At 45.5% G+C, this 24,621-nt stretch overlaps 1 protein-coding gene across 9 annotated transcripts; it reads left to right on the top strand.

The window, feature by feature from the left end:
• The first annotated feature begins 18 nt into the window (after positions 1-18).
• Positions 19-20,575, top strand: CPSF7 (cleavage and polyadenylation specific factor 7). Of its 9 annotated transcripts, none has more exons than XM_032879170.1 (10): positions 19-103; positions 729-847; positions 6,880-7,098; positions 7,915-8,018; positions 8,395-8,540; positions 11,422-11,836; positions 12,337-12,455; positions 14,667-14,835; positions 15,493-15,660; positions 20,011-20,122. In XM_032879170.1, the coding sequence occupies exons 2-9, from the start codon at positions 794-796 to the stop codon at positions 15,653-15,655; spliced, it is 1,389 nt and encodes a 462-aa protein (XP_032735061.1). In that variant the 5' UTR covers positions 19-103; positions 729-793; the 3' UTR covers positions 15,656-15,660; positions 20,011-20,122. The 9 variants fall into 9 exon arrangements, with proteins under 9 accessions (XP_032735061.1, XP_032735058.1, XP_032735059.1 ...); XM_032879167.1 differs by having other exon boundaries at positions 8,395-8,567; XM_032879168.1 differs by having other exon boundaries at positions 58-176; positions 8,395-8,567.
• Positions 20,576-24,621: the final 4,046 nt, after the last annotated feature.

Genomic DNA, 24,621 nt, shown 5'->3' with positions numbered 1-24,621 from the left:
TGTGCGTGTGACGCCAGAGGAGGGGGGGTGGGACCTGGGGCCGAGAGCGGTTCGCGCGCTTCGGGCCTAGTCCGGACTCGCCGCCGCCGCCGCCATATTCCCGGTAACGGGGGCGCGCGGCCGTGGGCCGGCTGGGCCGGAAGAGGGCTCGGGGCCAGCGCTGAGACTGGGAGGGGGTCGGTTGAGTTTGGGGTAGCCGGAGTCGGCGGGCGCGGGGTGGTGCGGGCCTTTGAGGGAGGAGGCCGAGGGCGCGGGGCCGAGTCTGTGGGGAGGGAGCGGGGCGGGCCTAGTTGGGGGCGAGGACTAGGCCTGGGTGGGGAGCGGAGGCGGCTGGAGCTCCACGACCCGCGGGGACTCTAGCCGGGACCGCTTTGGGTCCTAGGCAGGTGCAGCGGGCTGGGGCTGCGGGCTTTGCCGCCGTCGTTCTTCCCAGCGCCGTCCCAGGGCCCCTAGGAGCAGAGGCCTGGACTTTGCCGTCGCGCCACGGGCAGCTGCGGCGCAACTGGGGTCGGGCCCGAGGGTGATGGGCAGCGAGCCCCGCGAGCCCCGCCGGCCTGGGAGAGCGAGGGGCGGCGCGAGGCCGGGGGCGGGGCGGAGCGGAGCGGAGCGGAGCGGGTGGACCGAGCTTGGGCTGCTGGGATGCTGCGTCTCTGGAGACGGGAGGTTGGCAACCATTGCTCTCCTCCTAGCCCGGGACCCTCATGCCTTCTAACTCTTGCCTCTTTCAGGATACCGCAGTGGCATCTTCCTTACTTTGTCCGTTCTCCGGGCTCGCGATCTTCCTTCCGGAGCCATGTCAGAAGGAGTGGACTTGATTGATATCTATGCTGACGAGGAGTTCAATCAGGTGAGGGGTCATCGGGAGCATTGGGATTTTCCTGGATCTGCTGAAGAATCACTTTCGTCAAACTTGAAGCGGTTCCAAGCTGCGGCAGGCCTTGCTAGGCCTGAACATCCCCTCTATCGGGTCTAAAATTTTACTCTGTCACAGACTTTCAAGACGTCTGATCATTCCGCTTATGTTAATTTTAAGCTCCCAAGGCTTAATTTTACAGGCTTTAAAAGCAAATAAAAATTAGGTTTAATAGAATGGTGAATCAACCTGTGGAACTTGCTCCCCCAGGAGGCCAAACTTGGGTGTCAGTCTCCTCAAAGACTAACCACACTTAAAAATCACACTTAACGTTTGCTGTAGTATTCATGAGGACAGTGTTCATACCTGTTCCTTTGCAGATCTTTTTTTTTTTTTTCTTTTGTGAGGGAGAGGGGGAGAGACTTTTAAGCGCTCCTTGCCCAGTGCAGAGCTGAGATCACGACCTGTGCTGAAATCAAGAGGAGGCTTAACGCCCTGAGCCACCCAGGCACCCCCGTTTTCGATGCTTTGAAAGGGCAGCTAGAGAAATTTAGTCCTCTTCTCCATAAGATCGTGCAAAAACACAGTATAAGATGTACTTTAGCATTTAATCGCAGCTTCATTCTGACTGTTTTGGGTCTCTCTTCCTTCTCTAAGTAGTTTGATTCTAGTCTTAAGAGGTACATAGGCATTTTGGTGAAATAAATTTTATTGGTGAATCCAATTGTTTTGAGGGTAGAGGTAAAGGTATTGGATAAACCAGTTAAAAAGCACTTGTAGACCCCCTTATATACCCTGGATGTGTTGGTTGCTCTATGTTATGTTAAGGAACATTATGTAGTGATTTCCCTTGAAATGATAATCTAACATACTGAGGTCAATCTGAAGAATGTTCCATAGTCTCTTTAAAACTTGATAATTATCTTACCCAGATTGTTTTCAGTCCCATTTTTACTTGATTAAACTGGTTCTTCCCATTAGGATCTTTCAGTGGGTATACATAAGGACCTGGAAAGAGGATAAAAAGATTAGAGAAAGAAAGTCCCCTGGTTAGACCCTGACTTTTATACAAGCCAATAGAGGTTTTATACATGTCATTTTCTTTACTTGGCACAAGTATACATTTAACAAAAAACACATTGTCCTGTTTTAACGTGGAGATTTTAGAACACAAAAGTGGGACAGTATAGTGAGCTTGTACCCACCAGCGTCACCAGTTAATTTGTTTAATTGCCATTTTCCCAGGTCTCCTCAGGTAAACTGAGTCCTCTACACGTGACTACCAGTTGACCTAAATATATGGAAAAAAACTTAAGTTCAAACAAGTCAAGTAATTATGGATGAAAAGAAAGATTTAGTATAGGAGTGTAGTTACACACCACTGTTTTCCGTTTACTTTGAATCAGATCTTTATTACGCTTTACAAGTTGTGGGTTGCTTTTGTTCTGTTTTTAATACAAGACAGGAAGAAAAGGAGGTTCTCGTAGTTATTTATTAATAATAAAAACCCTTTCCCCCCCCTTAATTTCCTTTTCTGGGTTGATAACAATGCTGCTGATTCATTTTGAGAAATGGGCAGAATGGTGCAGGTCTAGCCACATTTGGTCTGAAAAAATGGAAATCCATCATTTCTTAAGCAGTGTAAGTTGGAGGTTCTAGTCAAGGCACAGGCCTTGTCTAGTGGTCACTGTTTTGTGAGGATAGAAGTCATCAGCCTCAATTTGTTATATCTCTTCAGTTAGAAAAGGCTTTTTTGTGAGTTTAAGATAGGCCAGAGATGGCATGTGGAATCTAGTAGACATTTATACTGAACAGACAATATTTAATGCTTGGCACGGTGAAAGAAGTATAGATTTTGAATGTTTTATGTCCATTTGTGGAAGGTCCAGGAGGGGTTCCGCCCACTGCTCACCCCCCATCACTCCTAGTGAATTAATTTTTGGTAGAGCTGGATTTAGTGTAATTTGGAGGCTGCTAAAGAAATGACTTAAGTTCTGTTTGGCGGGGATTGTTAAAAGCAAGGGTAGACTGAAGGCAGCCAGTACAGATTGTATTTTAGAATGTTTGAGGAATATTAAGGATTCATTCCAAGCCGACCCATGCACGAGAACCCTGTCACATGTACTCTGCTCCCCAAGCAAAATGAACACAGTCCCTGGACAGAACCCTGTGGTTCTGGCTCCCTGATCTCTTATGATATAGGCTGTAAAAGCCTCTTTTGCAGAGCTGCTTTACTCCTGTCACACTCAGAGTTGAAATTCACAGCTGCTCTCTTGGACTGGGGAGAAGCACTTTGAAAAAGTGAGAGCTGCCACTTTACTGAGTGTTTAGCCTCTTAAGGGAGACGCTTTGCACATTGCCCAATTCTGTTTGCCACTTCATCAATGAGTACTTATTGAGCAATTTCTGTTAGTGTCAGGACTAGTGAGCGAACAGGGACGAAATGGATCCCTGTGTTCAAAAGAGGTTCCATTCCTGGTAGTTGAGGACAGTGGATGGCAGGGAAGGAGGGCATAAGGTGAGGACTAGACATAGTCCTTATAAAGCCAAAAGCTTTTCTAGAGCTTTTGTTACAATTAGAAGAACAATGGTATCAGGTAGGTGGCTTTGAGAACAATAAATCTTAGCTTTTCTTACTTCCCTCAGATATCAGGAAAAGGGGGTTGGAAGGTAGAAACACTGAGCATACAGGTGGAGAAGTTCTTATTTAAATTCAAAATTGCGTAAGTTCTTTTGTATCTAAAAGGTTTAAGAGACAGTCCTAATTCTTTCTATGCTATTAAACACAAAATTTTCTTGAGATTTTCATTTAGTTTTAAATACATACTTACTTTTTAATCTCCCTGGAATGAAACCTTCAGCATCAATGCATGTAAAACATTGTATTTTTCATTTAATTTGTAGAATTAGATTTTGCTTTAATCTAATCCAACACTGCATAATCCACCAGCTCATATATGGTAATCAGAAAAACCTCAGGCCCTTAACCTGTTTTTCTGTTTTACCAGCTGAAGAAGTTAAAATGCATTGGTGTTGCTAGTAGATTTAAATCCAAACAGAACTTGATACGTTGTTTCTTCAACAGACTCCTCAACAGGCCTGCTCTGTGCATCAGAACAGTTCCCACCAACTTTTTTGAACCGAGGTTCTATGGCCCAGAGAAACCATTTGAATCTTGTGACAATTTTGGATTCATTGAATCCTTTTGTGCTTCTTAAAGTGGTAAGGTAATCCATATACAAGGTTTTTCAGGACTTGAGTCTTTCGTGCTCTCTAAGGGTTTCTGAAAGAGTAGATTGTTGGCATAGGCTTGCAGTATGGGAGTTTTCCTGGTGATGTGTGTGGTCTCTGAGCTGTCCAGATCTGCGTGTTAGTTCACTGCCAATTATCAGTGGTAATTTTGGTATTATAAATTTTAGACACACGTCTCTGAATCCCAGATACTGCCTGGAAGGAATTCCAGTTTGGTTGCACTGAGTATCCAAAATGGTGTGTTTCTTTATTCCCCTTTATGTTTTACTTCAGAATCCTTGAGTTAAATTTAAAAAGTGCCCTGGAGTGAAGTAGTGCTCTCTAAGGATTAGAACATCAGAGAGGATCCAGTGGTTTCCCTCTTTTTCCTTTACCCATAAGGCATATCCCCATCCCTACTCGATGAATAAGTGAGTAAATGATTTTGTTTAAAGTTGCAGTTCTTTGAGACAAAAGGGCTATGAAGTATTTTACACTCATTGTATTTGTCAAGTTTTTAGCACTTCACTTAATTTATTATCCACCCTGTGCTCTCTGATGTTCTCTTCTCTTCCTTTTCTTTACATACTCTTTTTATCCAAGATGCTTATTTATTTGTAATTTGACTACATAGAACAGTCTTTCTGTGCTTACTTGTCTTCATTGATTCCTTTTCTTGTTTGATTTTTTTTAAGATTTTAGTTTTTTAATTTTAGAGGGGGAGAGCACACGAGCAAGGGAGGGTCAGAGGGAGAGGGAGACGATCTCAGTTAGACTCCACGCTGGGTGTAGAGCCCATGGGGCTCGATTGCACAACCCTGAGATCACGACCTGAGTGGAAACCAGGAGTCTGACTCTTAACCAACGGAGCCACCTGGGTTCCACACTGCCCCCCCCCTTTCTTGTTTTTAAATTCCCTCTAAAAAGGTTAGTCTCTTTTGCCATTCTCTCTGATATTTTTACAAGGTATAAACTCCTCTCTTGTGGGTTTTTTTTAGAGAATTTGTAGTATTTGAAATTATTCTTTGCCTCAGGAAGTAGAATCCTTTCCCCTTGACTATCAGAACAGTGATAATGCTATTTTTGTGTGCACGTTCTTCCATTGTACTTGAGATGAACTGAGAAACTGAAAGATGGTTTCCAGAAGCATGCGATGTTATATAGGCCTAGGAATGAGTTTTGTAGTGAGTCCCCTCTCTAGTCTCACTTTAGAACCTACAGTTCTTATGATGGAATCGAACAGAGAAAGTTACTGGAGCTTCCCATCTTGAGTTGCATCGGAGGAAGTGCTCCCTTTCTTCAGGGAACTAGACAAGTTACTTAATGTAGGTTTTTCCTTTATTCCTTTTTTAAAAATACAGCAATGACGTGAGTGAGCTATAGTTCCCTTAAAACACTTGGAACGTGTGTCTCTGTCAGTTCGGCAGCATCTTTAGCACTGTTGGGATGTTTCAGAATATTTCCTGAAAAATACTCTCGATCCGGAACATAAAGAGAGCTCTTTGAGATGACATCACAAATCTGAAACATTAAGATTTCCTGGTAGTAGCTCTTACGGTTTTAGGATTTGGGGTATATGGTGTTAATTTGGCTGCTATAAGAAAATACCAAAAACTGAGTGGCTTATAAACAACAGATGTACTTGTCGTGGTTCTGGGGACTGGAAGGTTGAAGTCAGGTTTGGGCGGCAGAGAGGGCCCTCTTCAGGTTGCACAATGCCAGCTCGTGTCCTCATGGATGCAGAGCAGAGCAAGCAAGCTCTTGGCTTGATGAGGTTCCACCCTCAAAACCTGGTCTAATTGTAATTGTTTCCCAAAGACCCCCACCTCCTGATACCATCACATTGGGGAATAGGTTCCAACATAGCATTTTTGTGGGAACAGGCAAATTCAGCCCATGATAGCAATAAACAAGTAAACATAACACATAAAGTATACTTCGTATTGTGTTTTTGGAGTACACGTTCACGTTGTAAATGCTTACTGTGGCATAGCTTTTGGTGTGGGTGTTTGTCCTTTTTTCTGACCCTTAGATTGAAGAGAACTTCACTATTTTTGTGTATCCTTGAACATCTCTGCTGTTGCTCTGAAAAATCTCTTATTTATTAAGAGTCACGGTAATATATTGGAGCTGCATTATCATCTGAGAAATAGTAAGGGAAAATCTTCCAGAGTATTTTCCCTTTTTTAAAAATGTTTCTTTGATGGTTACTAGAAAGATGGGTTGTTGAGTTTTAGAGCTTCTCTGAGTCATTTGTGTAAATCTGAAAGTTTAAACCAGTAGCTCTGATTCTTTTTTTGCATTCTGGGTTCTCACTTTAATATGCTTTCCCCCTGCTTTTTATTTCGAGATGAATATATTCTCATTAAATGGAGTAGTAAGTTTTCTGTAAGTCTTGATTTTGGAAATAGCACAAGATGTGGAAAATAAGTCTTCGTTACGCTTAGATGTCGCCCTTCAGAAGCTGACCTCATTGACAACAGTAGCAGGTGCATCTTTATGCATTCTTAGTTTGCTTCTGTAATCATCATGTACCTTTTGATTCTTACAGTTGGCTGAAGCTGGAAACATTGCAGACTACTAACAGGGTCTTGAGAGAAAAACCTACAGAAGCATAATTCAGTGAAATGGTTTTAAGTGAAAAATTATTCTTGCCTAGTTTCCTAGACTAGAACAGGGAAGTTTTTGTATGTTGTTTAGGAAGTATTTGACTGTGGATTCTAAGTAAACTAGAATGAAACAGAATAAATCCAGTGGAAGGTCTGCAAACCCACCTTTGCCAACCCATCTCTTAGGACCCAGAGTTCAACAATACAGATCAGATTGACCTCTATGATGACGTGTTGACAGCCACCTCCCAGCCCTCAGATGATAGAAGCAGCAGCACTGAGCCACCTCCTCCTGCTCGCCAGGAGCCGTCTCCCAAGCCCAATAACAAGAGTCCTGCGATCCTGTACACGTACAGCGGCCTCCGCAATAGGCGAGCTGCTGTCTACGTGGGCAGCTTCTCCTGGGTGAGCATGGGGAACCACAAAGCCTTCTGGGTAGGCTGGAGGGAGAGCGCTGGGAGGTGATGGCATTTTCAAAAACCACTGTTGCACTGTTTTGTGCTCTGATGGGGTTGGATTTCTTTTTCCTGGGATCAGGTTGGATTGATCTCTGAAAGAGAACTATCCTGAGGACGTACTGGTGCCGAAGAAAGCAATAAGTGGGTAGTTGCTTTTTCTGCCATCTTGTTAATGCCCCTGACCCTGGGGCTTTATGTCTAGCAGGGTCATCTGTGGGATGAGATTTCAGAGTGAACACCTTGAACTCTTTGATAACGATGGGTGACAGGGATCAAAGACCTTGATAGTTCTAGTATATTCAGGGTAGGTGGCGATTGTTGTTCTGCAAAAGTTCTTTGGTGACAGACATGTTTTGGGGCTGGTGGAGGGAGGGTCCAAATTAGGAAATGGACATACTGAGGGAAAAGTTCCTGACAGTGGTCAAACTGTAGCCTGTCAGGTCTCTCATTAAAAGCTGTTAGTAATCATTGTTTTAACTGACGACCAGGCAGCCCAAATGGCGGTCAAAGTTAAAATAGGTTTTAATTTTCTTAATCTTAAAAGATGGGGATTGGGAGGGGAGTGGGGGGCTTTGGAATTCTGGGTGGGTGAGGGTAATCTAAAAAGCCTGCGCTGATTGAACTGTTGGTGGGCTCTTGGGTTTCTGTGGGAGGTCATGGCTGTGATTAGAATCCTAGGTTTGGGGAAAGGGTTTGGGACATTCTAGGTGGGGAGGGGGTGTAGCTGTTGACATTTCTTCCTTTTCCATCTTGCCGGCCCCAGTGGACCACAGACCAGCAGCTGATCCAGGTTATTCGCTCTATAGGAGTCTATGATGTGGTGGAGTTGAAATTTGCAGAGAATCGAGCAAATGGCCAGTCCAAAGGGTGAGGTCTGGATTTGAGAAGTCCCGTTTAGTTTGTCATCATTAGGATAACAGAGCTGCGATGTATTTTGTCCCTGGATTTTAATCCCTCTGACCCCTGGCCCAGGTTATTGCCTTGGTTTTGACAGACCACCTTAGAACGGGGACCTGGCTGCAATGTAACAATGTCCATCCATCGAGGGGCAAAAAGAACTAATTTCTGATTCCAAATAATAGGAAGATAGACTGACACCTTTTCATTGGTGCTAGTTTTGTTTATGTTGTATTAGCAAGGTATTTTTGCTTTACCCATTTTCACTAAAAGTGGAAGAGAGTTTCTTTGTTCCTCTCTTGCTTGACTAGTAGATCTCACTCATTTTTAATTTTTCTTCCCCAAGGTATGCTGAGGTGGTGGTAGCCTCTGAAAACTCTGTCCACAAATTGTTGGAACTCCTTCCAGGAAAAGTTCTTAATGGAGAAAAAGTGGACGTGAGGCCGGCCACCCGGCAAAACCTGTCACAGTTTGAGGCACAGGCTCGGAAACGTGAGTGCGTCCGAGTCCCAAGAGGGGGTACGTGGAGACCATCTGTATGAAGGGGGCAATTTTGTGGGTTTGTTTTCTGTGTGCGGGTTTGTTTTCTATTGTATGGGCTCTGCCTCCAGCGTGGAGGAGTTGGGGGGGGGTGGTGGTGGTGGTTGTGGGTGGTGGCATGGGCAATTAGTAGACCCAAAAATGAGGCTGTGTACAAAAAAGAGCACTGTGCTGCAAGGTAGGTTCCAGTTATAGTCTGGTTCTGCCACTGACTCCTTGTGTGACCTTGGGGAAGTCACTGTACCGCTTAGGGCCTCTTCCCCTCTCTGAAATAGATACATGATGTTTAAAGTTCCTGTCAACTTTAAATTATGTGGTTTTGTGTAAAAAATCAGTGTATAAGTGAATGGGCTTAATTGTAACATGTGCTCTTTATAAATTAACAAGCAGCCGCCCTAACGTGCAGGTAATGTTTGTAAAGATGGCTATAATCTCATCATAAACATGGGCTGGAAGGGTGCTTTGTAAGAAATCAACCAAAAGGCATGTTGGAAAAGAAGAGTTTAACAATATTTCTCCAGCACTGTCCAGGGGACAGGGTGCCCATTCAGTTACCTGATACTTTAATCTGCTTGGCAAGTATTTCCTACTAATAAAGCTGCATTACACGACCTTAGCTTGGTGATAGTTTCCCTGAGTTCACCTTACTCCCTTTGTTCTGATTCTGTACTCACCAAGCCACCTTCTGATACTAATTTGGTTTCCCAACCAGGCTCTCCTACTGGGAAGAGAATGCGCTGACCAGCCGACACAAGTATTCCGGTCTGCTTGGCAGTTACATTTCTCACTGTAAATTAATAAATTGGCATTCTGGTTTATGAATCAGTCTCTTGTGAGTTTGGTTAGCGTGAATCAATTTTCTAGGGTACAGTCACCCCTGGGTGAACTTCTAAAGTCGAGTTTCTGAATCTGCGAAACCTGAGGACCAGACCTTGGATTTTCCTGACCTCACAAGGTGCAGCCACCCTGCACGGCCTTGCCCGAAGCAGCCAACTGCCTTTTCTTTCTGTTCTGACAGTGGGGGTGAGGGGTGGGGGTCGTGGGGAAAGTGTCATCACTTGCATTCTGTCATTTCTTAGATTCTGCTCTCAAAATAGTGCTTTGTATTCATTGGGTGGTCCACTGGGATCTTGTATCGATTGATTGAAGGTGGAGATAGGCCACGTCTCTCTTGCGTAGGAATAACTGTTCTTCTGACTGGATTGAGAGCCTAGATGGGTATAGTGTGAACTCCCATTGCTCTGGGTTAAAAGGCACATACTTTTCTTCTTTAACAGCTTGAATTTTCAAGTTCCTCTGTTTCAGAGCTTTTGTATGATTTGACCCTTTTCTGACTTTTCTAAGCTGCATAAATGTACAGTTGCATTAGGGATAGCATTCCTACTTCCACTTAGCTGTTTACTCCTCGGTGTTCCCTTTCTTTGCTGAAATGATGTCAGTGACTGAGTGGTGGTTTTCTGCTCTGTCGTGTAGTACAGTACCAAGTACAGCTGGTGGACTTCTCTGCTTAAAAATGGTCGCTCCTCTTGGGATTGTAGCCATAGATACAAAACAGAACCCTTGCACAAGTAGGAAGAGTAGCTGGGAAGATGGCTAACTTTCAGAGGATCCCACTTGCTAATACGTCTTTCTTTGGTTTGAAAGAACTCAGGGAAGAAACAGATTGCCATGTGGATGAAACATGAAGCACAAGTGTGCCATGACCGGCACCAGTGATAAACCACAGAGGACAAAGCGAGGTGGTTGCTGAGATGATGGGTCCCCCCCATGCCTGAAACCGGAGTTGAGTTTACCAGCAAGTATTAGTTTTAGGAGCACTCACCTTTCTGTCCACATTTGACTGCCAACAGCATCTCTCTGCTTCCAAGACTCCTAAGGCCATGGGATCATGTTCTGTTGGATTCCACATGAACCAGGCTTGGAGTAGACTGTTAAATTGGCGAGAGTGAACAAGTTTAACTGAGTGACTTGACAATGGCCAGCCATATCCCCAGCTGTAAACAAGCATGTGTGAGCCCCGGTTGTGCCCAGCACCATACCAGCGTGCTGTGGGGATCCTCCTGTGGGGTACAGTGTTTGGGCCATTGAAATACAGTGGGAGTTCCCTAAACGGGAGGCTTTTTTTTTTAAACTAAGCTTTTGCGAGGAGGCCCTGCTGTCATCTGTGCCATCTGCTCCGTCTGTGGGCACATCTTATCTTGGCTTACCTCCCACTTTCTCTGCTTCTCACTTGACCTCTAGTCTTCTGTGGCGTATGTCTCTTCCCCATCCCAGTGACAGTTTTGGTATGTGGATGGGGGAAGTATCTATCCCCTGCCCTTCTCTTACTTTTCCCAAATTCCCAGCAAAGAGAAAATTCCAGGTGCACAGTAGGATAGTACTGATCTCAGGTCTACTAGTACTGGTCGAAGGAGAGAGGCCCTGAACCTCTTGATCAGGGATGGGTGATTTCACATCTGCTTGAATCCACCAGAACAGTAATGAACATACTTCTCAACAGTGTCATTTTCTCATGCATTAATTAGGGTCCTGCATTTAGAAATAGAAGACAAATCGAAGGATAAATTAAGTGTGAAGCATAAAGTTCTAGATAAAGAGCATTCTTTGACATGGAATTGGTGATAACTGCTTTCTGGGTTTATGACTTAACTAACTTGCCTCTGCCCTTTCTTTCTGAGGCCAAAGAAAAAGGAGTAGATGATTTTACCTTCTTTCTCAGGTGCCTGTCGCCTTCTTCAGTATGGTGTCAGAGGACTCTTCCTGAAGGATGATCTGGTTCCATGGGTACATGTAAAGCTTTGGGCAGTAACGTTAGTTCTGTTTTCCTTCATAGGAATACCTCCACGGGCCCATTCCCGGGATTCTAGTGATTCTGCTGATGGACGGGCCACACCCTCTGAGAACCTTGTACCCTCATCGGCCCGTGTGGATAAGCCCCCCAGTGTGCTACCCTACTTCAATCGCCCTCCTTCAGCCCTCCCCCTGATGGGTTTGCCCCCACCCCCAATTCCACCTCCTCCTCCTCTCTCCTCAAGTTTTGGGGTCCCTCCTCCTCCTCCTGGCATCCACTACCAGCATCTCATGCCCCCTCCTCCTCGATTACCTCCTCATCTGGCTGTACCTCCCCCTGGGGCCATCCCACCTGCCCTTCACCTCAATCCAGCCTTCTTCCCCCCACCAAATGCTACAGTGGGGCCTCCACCAGATACTTACATGAAGGCCTCCGCACCCTATAACCACCATGGCAGGTAAGGACTATCTTGTTCCTTTCAGATCTGAGCCAGGTATAGTAGGGCACACCATGTGTTAAGCATTTTATTCTCCCTGAGGAAGTGAGTGTGAATTCTTGTGTTCTCCCTTGTGGAAACTCTGTTGTCATAGTATTGAGTCCTGGGAAATAGTTAACCATCTGTTAGATAATGTTTTTTTATTTGGTGTTTCATTTGCATCTAAGTCTCTTGACCCAAACCATGTCTTCCGCATCCCTTTTTAAGGAGCTTGATTAAATCAAGTGCTGTATGTGGCTGTTAGGGTTGCTGTGAATGTCTAGCGCTATCGGGTCACGCCAGAATTACAAAAGAATATGTTGTAAATCCTGTCCTTGAAGAGAATGTGAACACATAAAACGTGAGCAGGCTGAGAAGCATTTAAGACATTATGTAGGAGAGCATGATTGACACTGTATGGTAGGATCTGGTAAAGATAATAAGAAGTGTGGGCAATCAGGAATGGTATTATTTCTGTGCAGCCGAGATTCGGGCCCTCCGCCCTCTACAGTGAGTGAAGCAGAATTTGAAGAGATCATGAAGCGAAATAGAGCAATTTCCAGCAGTGCCATTTCCAAAGCGGTAGCTGGAGCCAGTGCAGGTAACTCACCCTTATCTTTGCCATTTTCTCCTTACCTTTAGTTTTTCCATGTTTTGTCATTTCCATTGGCAAGAAGTTCAACAGGATAAAATTGGAGCTCTGTTAGATTCTCTGGAGTGGCACATTTTGGGTAATATATAACCTGCTTGAACGGCTTTGGGGAAGCTCTAGTGGTGGTAGTTAGTCTGTATCCAGACCTGCCCCATGAAGACAAACTTAGTGACTAGATTATAAATAACTAATAGTATCTGATTGTAGTTTTTGTTGTAGAATGAAATTCCTGGCCTTTTGGAGATCTCAGTGGTTCATCAGTGGACCTAGTGTCTTTGTAGTGCCTAGTATAGATCCCAGGTTTTTTTAGGACTGATACCCCAACTAGATGTGGTTTGATATGGAATCTCTTTATATTTGGGGTCTAGACAGAACTGCTGGCCTCCCTGTAGCCTATCCTAGAAAGAGGCAAGTCTGTTGGGTGTCATCGTAAGAGATAGTATGTCCTTACAGCTAACTTCTGCCCTGCTGTCAGTATTAAGTGGGCAGAACCAGAAGCTGTGACTCGGAGAGCCCTGGCATGGAATCTTTGGTTCTTTATAGGGTTCTGGTCCAAGTTTCACATTATGATATGAGTCATACTCGCTTCCTTCTTGTGAGTTTCCCACATTAATGTAAATGTAGACTGTCAGATCTCCTAAGAAGTAAGTTAACACTAAATATTACCATCTGTTTTCTGTAATTTCTCATCTTTGGCTGCAAAATTTGAATCCACAGAGTAGGTTAAAGACAGGAAATACATGTATTCTCTCTCTTTTTTTTTTTTTTCCCTCCAGAAAACTTTCATTGACATCTGAAGGATTTTTTAATTAGAAAGTAATCTGTGCTCATTTTAACAAGTCCAATATACAGAGGAGTATAAAGGAAATAATCATTGTACTTCCTTATCAGCTCCTTCACTTAGAGAAATCAGTAACTGAATCTCTATCTCCCTTCCTTTTTGTTCTCATTTAAGTCATTCAAACCACAAATACTTAATGAATGCCTAAAAATAAGCAGAAATTCCCCATCCCAGTAGAGCTGACATCCTGGTGTTCCTGGACCTCCACAGAATCAAAGTTCCTCCACAGTTTCTGATCTCTTCTCACTGCCCTGCACAAAGGAGGCTGCCAGTCCTCATCACTGGACCCCTGTCTGGTTTCATGCTTTCCTCGCATTATCTTCTGTCTGGATGTGCTAGATTTAGCTTGGGAAAGCATTCTGCAAGTAGCCAGCCCCTGACCATGATCCCTGAGCCAAGCACTGCTCACCTTTGGGGAATGAAGGGGCTAGTTCTTGATGGCAGCATAATTTAAAAAATACATATGTATGAATACACTCCACATATAGACGTGTTAGATATACATTACATATACATGTGTACACATCTGATTATAGATTCAAAGTAATTCAGACTTAGAAACGTGCAGTGGTAATTAATAAAAGTCTATACAAGGACCACCACCAAGACCACCTTCTACAATTTAGTGTCTGTCCCTCAGATTTTTTTTTTTCTGTGCATAGGACAACATATATAGAATTTTTATTCTTTTTACAAAAACGGAATACTGTTTTTGCAGATTTTTAGAAATTAATATATTCTGGACATCTGTCAATATATAATAATGCCTAATGTTTATCGAGCCCTTACTGTGTGCCTGGCACTGTGCTAAGCGCTTTACGTGGATTACTTTGTTTACCTGTAGATGTATTGTGTGCTTTTTAACAACTATGTAGTATTTTATAAAACCAACATCCCATAGTTTATATAGCACCCTACTGAAGCAACTTTTAGGTTATGTCTAATTTTTTGATAAAATAATGGTGAAACATAACATTGTTAAGCATACATACTTGTGAACAGAAGTAGAATATTCTTAGAATTGCTGGGTCAGAAAGTATGCACATTGTTTATTGTAATGGATATTGTCAGATCACCCTCAGACCACCCTGCCCCGGTTTGTACCTCCACTGGCAACATCCGAGAACCTGTCTGATTGCAGACTGTTGGAATATAGGTGCCGTCTACTCTTCTACCTGCCGCTTAAGCCTCATCCATCTTACCATGGTTCTGTGGGACAACTAGTTACTCTTGCTTTGTGTCCTCCTGAGTTCTCCTTTCGGTCCAGTTAGTTTACTGCCTCTGCTCATCCTTGGCCTTTCCCATCCGTCCCCTGTCAGGGGATTACAGTGACGCGATTGAGACGCTGCTCACAGCCATTGCTGTTATCAAACAGTCCCGGGTCGCCAATGATGAGCGTTGCCGTGTCCTCATCTCCTCTCTTAAGGACTGTCTTCATGGCATTGAAGCCAAGTCCTACAGTGTGGGTGCCAGCGGGAGCTCGTCCAGGTGAGTTGTTGGTTGCTTCAGCAGCCTGCCAGCCGCAAGCAGCACTCTTCCAGGGATTGGCAGGGGGAGGAAGAGAGCCCAGGGGAGCTGGCAAGGCCCTGGCTGGAAGAGCCGGCCTCGCCCTGGTGTCTTTAAGGGGACGGAATTAATCAAGCATCTGCATCAACACATGCCGTAACGTGTGCAGTCCGTGTTGTCACCCAGCACGGTGAGGCAGCGGGCTGTTTAGGAATATAGACTGGTGGATGGCTAAGAACATGGGCTTTGAAGCCATACGTGCTTGGATTCAGATCTAGTTTTGCTCCCAAGTACTTGTATGGCTTTGAGTATAGCAGTCAGTCAGCTTTCTAAACACTCTTCTCGTCTTTGGAAAAGGGACAATAGCAGTACTTCTCTTAGAGATCTATTGTAGAGATTAGGTGAGATAAGCATGTAAAGCTCCTAGCACTGTGCCTGATGCATTAGTAAGATCTCAACACATTTGACTGTTAATATTTTCCCAAAAAAAGACTAGCAGTCCTCAAAGAGCTAACATTCTCAGACATTGGGCCCATAGTAGAAAAGTGGTTCAGACAAATACCGGAAACACGAAAACACAACACTCTTGGAAGGCATGTGGTAGGTCCTCCGAGTGAGGCTGAAGGATCTTTCTAATAGGAAAAGACATCGGTCCCGAGAGAGGTCACCTAGCCGGTCCCGGGAGAGCAGCAGGAGGCATCGGGACCTGCTTCATAACGAAGATCGGCATGATGAGTATTTCCAAGAAAGGAACCGGGAGCACGAGAGACACCGGGATAGAGAACGGGACCGGCACCACTGAGAAAGGTGGGACGAAGCCCCGCTCCTGGCTGTGGGCGATCTTATAAAAGAAAAAAATCATGATCATGAAGAGTCTGCTCTTTTTGAAAGCAAATTAAGAGAAAGGGAGGACTTTTTGACTTAGGTAACGGAAAATTGAGGAGGGCAGATTTCCTGCTCTTCCTGCTTGTTTGGAGAAGTCTCACCCTGAAATGGACCTGAGATTGAGCTGGTTTTGTGTCTTGTCTGCCTTAACCTGGTATCTGAGAGACAGCTTGGCGTCCGGGCTGAGAACATAGTGTCTGCTGGCCGTGTTACTTTGTTCTTCAGTTTCCTCATTTGTAAGTGAAGATCGCACAAGCAGCTGTCTCGCTGAATTCAGTGAGACAGTCCAGCCAGAGCATTAGCACTCGTGGTACTCGTCACGTACCAAGTTCTCAGTAGACGATATCCAGTTATATCTTCACCCCACTAAACTTGCAAGGTGTTTTCAGGAAATTGACCAGGACAAAAAAGTAAGACCACTGCCTACTTGTAGGTTTTTGAGGCGCAACATGGATGATTTTTAAGAATTAACATCTATTAAAAGGATATTGAAACTCAGGATGCTTTAGGAGAAAGCTGATCTCGACAAATAATCATGTTTAATAATATAGAGACTGTGTGGAGGGTATTTCAATGGAAGGATATATTTGTTTGGGAAACAAAAAACAAAAGCAGAAGAGTTGTAAGTGGAACTATATTAACTCGGGTTATGGAGAAGTTGAGTTAGGCTTGGCTGGGTTTGGGGGCTCCAGCTGTGTCCTCAGGACTTAACCCCTCCGCATCCCTCAGCTCTGCTCTTTGTCTGTCTTCATCCTCAGACAGGCCTCAGTGGTTGGGTTGAGGGAGGGGTAGGGGGAAGGCACCACAGCCCCATCATTCTGTCCCGCCGATTTAGCTATCCCAACTGAAAGCTCCCAGCAAAATTTGTTTCTGGTATATAAGCAAGCAAGAGTGGTTTTGATTCTGTTTCTCTGGAGACCTTTAAAAGCAGTCTAGACTCTGGCTAGGGTGATCTGGTTTTGGTTCTTGGAAGTTACTAAATGACCCAGATGACTTTAGTATCTCATCTTGACTTTGGTTCCACATCAAGTATGTTGTGAAAATGTCCTTGTTTTTTGTTTGTTGTGTCTGTGTGGGGTGGTGGGGTTTGCAGTTTGGTTGATCTGAGGTGATAGTGACTGGCAGGAGGGTGAGGATGGAGAACGGCTCTCCACCCTGCCTTTAGGGGGGCTAGAAGGGTGAATGGATGAAGACAGGGAAAGAGCCCCTTCCACTCCCTGGGAATGCCTGTAGTTCACCAGCAGAGCCGGACTGGAAACGGAAAGAGCAGTGTTTGGCCTACTGACCGCATCCTAACAAGAAGAGTTCTGTCCTGTGTTCCTGCCGCCCTCTACTTTGTTGTTTGGCATTATCTGCCATTAATATAAGCAGTTAGAGCTGGAAATTTCTTTTTACCTTCTTTAGGAGGTGAATGAGTGGGAAATGAGAAGTTAACATTTTTTACCTGCCTTCCTTCTCTGTTCTTAAACCACTCGTTTATTCCACAAAATTTTAGAATGCTTGATGTCATGGAAATCTAAGCTAATCCATATAAAATCAATAGACTGTGCGTTCTAGATACTTCTTTCTAGGTTTTGCAACAGGTTGAGATTGGGGAGGTACCCATGTATCTCCAGGGCTCTAGGGGGAGTGGAGCTCACAAAAAGCTCTGGCCTAATTCGGCCTCGGGGTGGGCGGGAGGGTGAGCATCAGGGTAAACCTCTGTTCCTGTCCTATCCCTTCTGTGGCAGCAGCAGCGTCTCCCTGCTCTTGTTTGAGCCAGCACAGTTGCTAGTGTTGCTGTGGTCTGGGGCCACCCCTTCCTTAATCCTGCTGCTCACAGTGTGGGTCCTTCTGAGTGGAAGAGACTAGAATAGTGACCAGGGAGGTACATGTCCGTGCAGAGCATGAATTACAGTCTCCGTGGCCACTTTCCCTTTAGCAGTTAGAACATAGAACTGCATGTCACAGTTCCTGGCAGCTTTGCTTCTAATAGCCTTTTGACAGAAGTTGTGAGATCCACTGACAATTAGTATTTTGGGGACTGAACATCTGAACCTGAAACAGGAGCCGTCATTTTGCTTCATTTCTTCTGCCTATAAAATGGGTTTTTTTTTTCCCCCATTATGAGGTGATGCACTTTGGATAACTGAAAAACCTACAACCCAGTAGTTCCCAGAAAACAGTCATTTGGCTGGTGCAGGCCTCTGACAAGAGGAGGAAAAGGAACTCTGAAACAGGTTTTCTGGGTCCCCATGTTTTATCCCTTAGATATGTCACTCATTCCTTCCAAATAACTAGTCCAAAAGAATTGCATCAGGCACTCCAAAAATGTCATTTTCTCACATCTCATCTTAAGGACTCTGCATTCTATCTGCAGTCACCAAATCCTGACATAGGACGTCTCATTGGGGAGATGGTGCCTGGGCCCATTTAGCTGGAGAACTGTGCAAGCTCTGTGTACGACATGTTTTAGTTAGAAGATACTAGTGTTCATATTGTATGGACAGTGTTCCCTGAGAGCCAAAAGGTGTGTCTGTCTAGAGGCAGCAGTACAGACAGCAAGCTTTTCTGTCCCTTCTGCCTCAGGGTGGGCACCACCACTAGGACACAGTCTCATTGGCCACTTGGGCTTCTGCCTGCATCCAAACATTACCACCAAATGTATCCATAGGCTCTAAGAACTGGGTGCTACAGTTGATTTTTCTTGATGTACTAGTTATCCTGTGTTTTGTCTTGTATGGACAGTTCCCAAACTACATCTGTTTTCGGGTATATGTGTGTATGCTTTGGAATTTGAGGATATCCTTAGGTAATATGTGGCTTTGGCTTCAACTTCTCGTGGTTCTTGGCTCTTGGCTCATTATTTGGAGATACTATCCTACTTAAGATGTAATCGTTCTCACCTTATTCCTTTCCTCCTGGTCCAGTGAAAACTAAACATTCTGTTCAGTTTTGATCCAGTGCAAAGATTCAGAAACGCAGAGGGTGTGGAGTGGAGAGGCACAGAGGGCTTCAGTTTTCCCTCACAGGAAATGAGACAGATGCCTGCAGTATAGGTGTTTAGAGAAGCCGGAAGGCAGTGGCCTCTGTAACAGATTCTGGGGATCCCAAGTGGAAATATTCCATTTCAGAACATCAAAGGGTCAGGCAGCTTGTGGATCCCCCCCACCCCCCCTTGGATAGCTCCTCCGGGTTACAGAAGAGCACCCATAAAGTGAGCACTTGTGTGCAGGCTGTGTTGTGGGTTTGGCCTTTAGCGGAAGCACCAAGCCTGAATTTAATCTCCCTTTCTCTTGTCGCCTATGAGTTCTGTTTTATGCGGTCAGATGACCAGGCCGCTTCCCAGCTTACTGATGCTGCAGCACTGGGAAAGGGCTTGGGTATACCAGGGACCTAAAGTTTGGTAGACATGTAGTGAGTGGCTTTAACAGTGTCTTAACGTTTGGCAGAAGTTCTTAATTGTGCTTTTAGGTTTCTTGAATGGGGACTACTGGCTCTTTCATCTCCATGCTCTGCTTTCTGTTCTGGCCTGGCCAGATAACTCTTGGTATTAGGCTGTTTCTTGGTCCCTCACTCAAAGCTATTGTCTGGGGAAAAACCTAGAATCCCTTGAGCTTTAGTACAGGTTAGAAGATCCCCGGCCCCTTGTGTGTATGCATGCACACGTACTTGCAAGAACACTGTTTGGAGTCTGTTTTAAACAGGGCTTCTTGGAGAGAAAAGTTTAGGAGTTTCCTGTGTAAGTACATGCTCCCTGCTAGGGCCTCTTGGGTGTTTGGGGGTGAACGGATTTGGTTATGTGCACACTTGTTTTCTTACCATTGTACCTCCCATTTCCAGATTTTTACCCCTCCCCTTAAGGTAAGCTCTGACTTGCTCAGAACAGATTTTCTGAAATGGTAATTCAGTTCCCCATATTTCCTTATCGCAACTCTCCTTGGATTGTCGTAGTTTCCATACTTCTCTGGGCAAAGTCTCCTTTTCAGTCAAACTGCTTTGAAACTTCGTTTCATTGTCTGTTTTCCCCTAACCTTAAAGTGAGATGTCACCGCTTTTTTCTCTCTACTCACTGTGGCTCCTGTAACCATTCCTGCACTGCGCACAGTGCCAGACACCCCCAGACAATCCTGCTTTCTTTCCTTCACTTTCCCAGGCTTGCGTTCTGTCTGTGTATATACCCTACTTCAAACATTGTAACTTCAGAGGATGCCAGTGTAACTCGCGTAAGCCCATCAGTCGGAAGGTAACCACTAACGTGTGTTTTCTTTTCTTCTGATGTTCTCATTGCAGGAGTCTGGTTGGAAGCAAATGTTTTTTTAATGGACTTGCATCTCCTCACCTTGATCAGGACTAAAGGACGGAGGCCACTCCACCCCCCCCCTTCCTCCAAACCCCTCACCCCCTTCAGACACCCAGGGAATACCCTCTGCCCTACAGGACTGAAGACTGCCTGGCAGCCCTCCCAGTCCCACCCCTCCTGTTTGTCAGGGGAAGGAACCTGAAGACTTTGTGTGGTTGGGAGGGCTGGCAGACAGGAAGAAAACCTGTCCAGGCCCCTGGTCTCCACAGAGAATGGTGCTTTGTCCAAGGAAATGTAGGAGTTTCTGATTGTCCAGGAGCAGTTCAGTGGTGAGGCTGATAGGAAGACTTTCTTCCCAAAGGAAACGGATCCTCCCTGCAGGATCCGGGAGAGTGACTGGGTGTGCCAAAATATGCCCAGGCTCCTGCCCTCCGCACGAGGCTTGGTGGGGCCAAGAGGGTCCAAACCCCTTGCTAACATACCACTTCTTTGTTTAACTCCTTTACCTTCCCAGCCCTTTGAGGAGGGACTCTGAGAACAGAGATTCCCTTACGAGAAGCTTCTCCTGTTCTTGCTTTTCCCTCTTACATATTGACGGTTCGTTTCCCTGACCTCCCAGAGGGCTGAACCTTCCCACCTCCCTGCTGCCCAGCCGCCTCAGTGGACTTGCCCCTCCTACGTAGAGAAGGCCCCTGAGGTTGCTTGCTGCCGGGGAGCCTGGCAGAGCCAGTTACCACCCGCTGCTGCTTCGTGCTTGGTTGCCTCTTGGAAGAACCCGCTGTACTAGGTGTTCCCTTTCCTGGGGCTTTTTCATTTCACACGTGGAGCCCCTCCCCCAAGAAGGCTGCTTCCTTGTTTTAGAGGAAGCTACTGCCCTTGGGAGATGGGGACATCGGACCTCAGCAGTGAAGAACCCTTGTGAACTCCAGGAGCGGGAGGACGGAGGCAGGTTGGGCCGGCTGTGGCCTGCTTCCATAGAGGCTTTCATTTTTCAGGTTCGATGTAAGCATGGGCTTGCATCCCCCAGGTACATACCTATTTTACTCACTGTGGGAGAACCTGGCGCTAGCAGGCAGGTGAAGTCTCAGATTTGGTGTCTTTCCACCTTTTGACTGTTGATGTATTAATAGTTCCCCTCGCTCAGTGTGGAGGTGCTTCCTACCTCTGATGAGCGAGGAGGAAGTGGGGCCTGACTCAGGTGAGCTCAGCTCAGAGGTCTGAGGACCACCACTCCGGGGGCCATTTTCTACACAGGCAAATGGAATTGCTTTTCCCATAACATCCAAGTTGGGTGTGGTTGCTGCCGACGACAGCTGCAGCAGCAGAGTCCTGCGGTACCCGTGGGGCGATGGCTGCTGCCTCTGCGTGCGTGTACGGGGCACGTGACATCTAACAGGAGAAGAGACGTGGCATGTGGGACGAGCTGTGGCATGTGAGATGCAGGGTCACCCGAGACCCTCTGGCTCAGAGGGAAGAGACGGAGTTGGACCGGAACCCTTCCTCTTCCCTGCACGTTTCTGACGTAGCACTCGGTCAGTGAGGGGGTCCCCAGGGTTGGAGAGGCACATTCCCTTGGGACAGAGGCTACATGTTTGTAGCTTTTTTCCCCCTGTCCCCAACCCCATCCCCACCTCCACTTCAGAACATGGCCCCCCGCCCGGCTGGCCAAGTGTTAAGTGATGTGCTTATCCTCGAGAGCAGCTCCGGGTGTCTTTTTAAAATGTAGAGAAAACCAAGTAAGGTGACAGTTTAAGGAAAAAAAATATATAGAATACCAGAAAAGCCGTTTACCCGGAGAATTTTTTCTCCCCATTTTTGTTTTGTTTTTACTCAATGACACAAATTTTAGTTCTATTTCCTGATAGCAAAAGGAAAAAAAAAAAAAAAAAAAACCCAGCCCTCAAAAAGGCCAAGGCCCCGTCCCCCTGTTGTCGGTGATTTGTTTGTCTTTCTGATAGGTTGAAAATTGTGTAATAAACTTGATGACGCTGTCAATCTTTTATACTGCATTGTATTTTTTTCCTTTTGTAACAAAATATTTTTAAATAATAAATGGGGTGTGAGCTGTTTTATGGATTCTGCATTGAATAGCTTTGTTGAGGTATTTGGGACCTGGGCCGGGGCTGACGTAGAGGCTCTGGGATGGCACTGAAGCCCCGAGTTCGGAGCTAGAAGCGCCGGTTGGGCGTGTGGTGGCCTGCGCGACTCCAGGGGGCCTGGAGTGCAGGTCTTTGAAGCGCCCCATGAGGGTTAGCTTGCTTCCTTAGCCAGCTAAGCTAAGGGAAGAAAAATTCCAAGTTGTCCTTTGTCCTTCAAGATTCCTAAGGTTCGTTCTCTTGAGTAAATGTCTTCCCCTTACAGTTCGGTTCTGATGTTCTCAAGTTGAGGAAGGGAAGACTCCTCTGCTCGGAGTCTGGAAGTATGCCTGCCAGTGCCCGCTGCCGCTGTCTGTGGACCGCGGCATAACCTGTGAGCTGAGAACCAGAGCTGTTCTGCCTTTCACACAGTGGTGTTTGAAGAATCCGAGAGAGCCACGTGAACATGTTTTGGAAACCGTAATGCTGTCTAAGCTTTAGGAAGTACAGATTAGAAAGTTTAGCAGAGTGTTGTGGGTGAGCTCCTTGGAATTATAGAAAGCTTCTGGCTTTTCAAAGAGCCAGAGGAACCAAGACAAGTGTTACATGTACAAAAAGATGAACAAGAGACCAGGTGGTACATAATGTATACTGGGACCTGCGAAAGCAAGATCAGCAAAAACACAAGAAACTTTTCGGGGGAGGGAGAACCCCGGAAGCTCTGACAACGCACAGCATGAGGGTAATAGGAGTGGGCTCTCAAGGCAGGTTCCGTGGTCCCGTGCTGCCTATTCCAGCAAGCCCCACTTCTACGTGAAGTCTAGAAATCTACTTTTTATGTCCCAGATGACATTCGTGTAAACTAAAGCATGAGGACCAGTAAGTTAGAGAAGTAAACACGTTGTTCATCAAAGTGCTACAATGGTGGAACAGAAAGGGAATGACTGGGGTTCCTGTTGGTTCAAATCCCAACTCTTACTTAAGCTAAATGCCCTCAGACAGGAGGTGACTTAACATTTGAGTTGATTTTCTTCTGCCTCACAGGCTCATGGTACGGATTAAATCTACTCTGCCAGGCACTGGATGAGTATTAGTCTCCTATACATTGCTGTCATGGTATAGAGCCACAAACCCAAATCCGCGTGTGCCAAGTGCTTCCTGAACTGGGCCAGACCTCAGCCTCTAGGGATGGCCATTGCAGTCACCTGACCTGGCCACGCGTGCGATAAATACCTGAGCAGGTCTCTCCCAGCCCCTGTGACCAAGGCCTACTCCTTTACTCAGGTCCTCTCCACTGTTCCAGAATGTTGGTCCTTCAGGTCTAGATGGGCAGCCCAGTGAATTCCCCTTGGCATTTGAATACAAAACCCAACCACATTAGCCCTGAAAGACTGGCTATGCTCATTCCCATCCCCTGCTGCCTCGGCTTCTGTTGTATGACCTTCTGTTGTGGTGTGACTACACCTGCACGTGTGGTTCCAGCAAGCCGCAGGGAGAATGAACCTCCGTGGAGCCGGCCCCAGGAAGCACAGTGCACGAAGCTCCCAGAGAACCATCAGACGAATGAGGACTTCCTGCTCTAATCCCAACCCCATTTCCAACTACTCATCCTCCTCAAGTGGTACCTGTTGAACAGAATTTACTTGATCTAGATAGACTGCTAAGACAAGATTTCTAGATCCAACTGTTAGCAACCGGTTGTGGGATGCTTGGCTGTTCCCTTCTCATCTCTAAGTCTCCAAAGTGGGGGGTTTAGATTCCTTTCTAAGGTTCCTTTTAATTATAAGCCACCTCTAAACTTCCAACTGAGCCTTTCATTCATTTATCTGTGTTGCCGGGAGAGCGACCTTAACCACTGAGCCTTTAGAAGAATGGGGAGGCCCTGGAGAACCAGTTCCTGTCTAGCTTGATGTCAACAACTTCTTCAAAGCACAGCTAGAGAAAGCAGCAGTGCAAGCAACAGGCCGGGGGTTGGGGGGTCTGTGACTGAAATCCCAAGGAGGTTCCAAGATTTTTTGTTACTGTTTCATGGTGGATTAGGCCTGTTTACAGTTTTTGGATAGACTCCAAAAGCAGCCAGGAAGCAAGGACACAGACGGGGTAGGAAACAAGATAAATGATCAGTGCTTCTGGACAGTGGAGACCTTCACAGGATGAGAAGGAGCTCAATCACAGGAAATAAGCAGAATTAAAAGCCAGCATGGAAATGCTTAAAGACCAATTAACTTTGACTTTGAGCAAGAGCAGATATTCTAGGATTCATCTGACAGCAGAGGGGCCATATGGCTTGAGGTTTTCTAAAGTGGATTCTGTCATGGCTCCTGGTGGCTTTTTGGGGGAAAAGAGAAAAAAAAAAAAAAAAAAAGCCACTACTGAGTTAGATGAGAAAATTTTAAAGTCTTGGAAAAAGGAATGATATATGCATGTAGGGCACTATTTCTCCAGTTAAAAAAAAAAAAGTGTATTTTCTTTTATGTTAATTTGAAATTTTAAAATAAACGAATGGAAAATGCTGGCTTTTGACTA

The sequence above is a fragment of the Lontra canadensis genome, unplaced genomic scaffold (assembly GCF_010015895.1).
Source record: "Lontra canadensis isolate GAN:19392208 unplaced genomic scaffold, GSC_riverotter_1.0 scaffold66, whole genome shotgun sequence".
Classification (NCBI taxonomy): domain Eukaryota; kingdom Metazoa; phylum Chordata; class Mammalia; order Carnivora; family Mustelidae; genus Lontra; species Lontra canadensis.
This window is presented reverse-complemented; position numbering and strand designations above follow the sequence as displayed.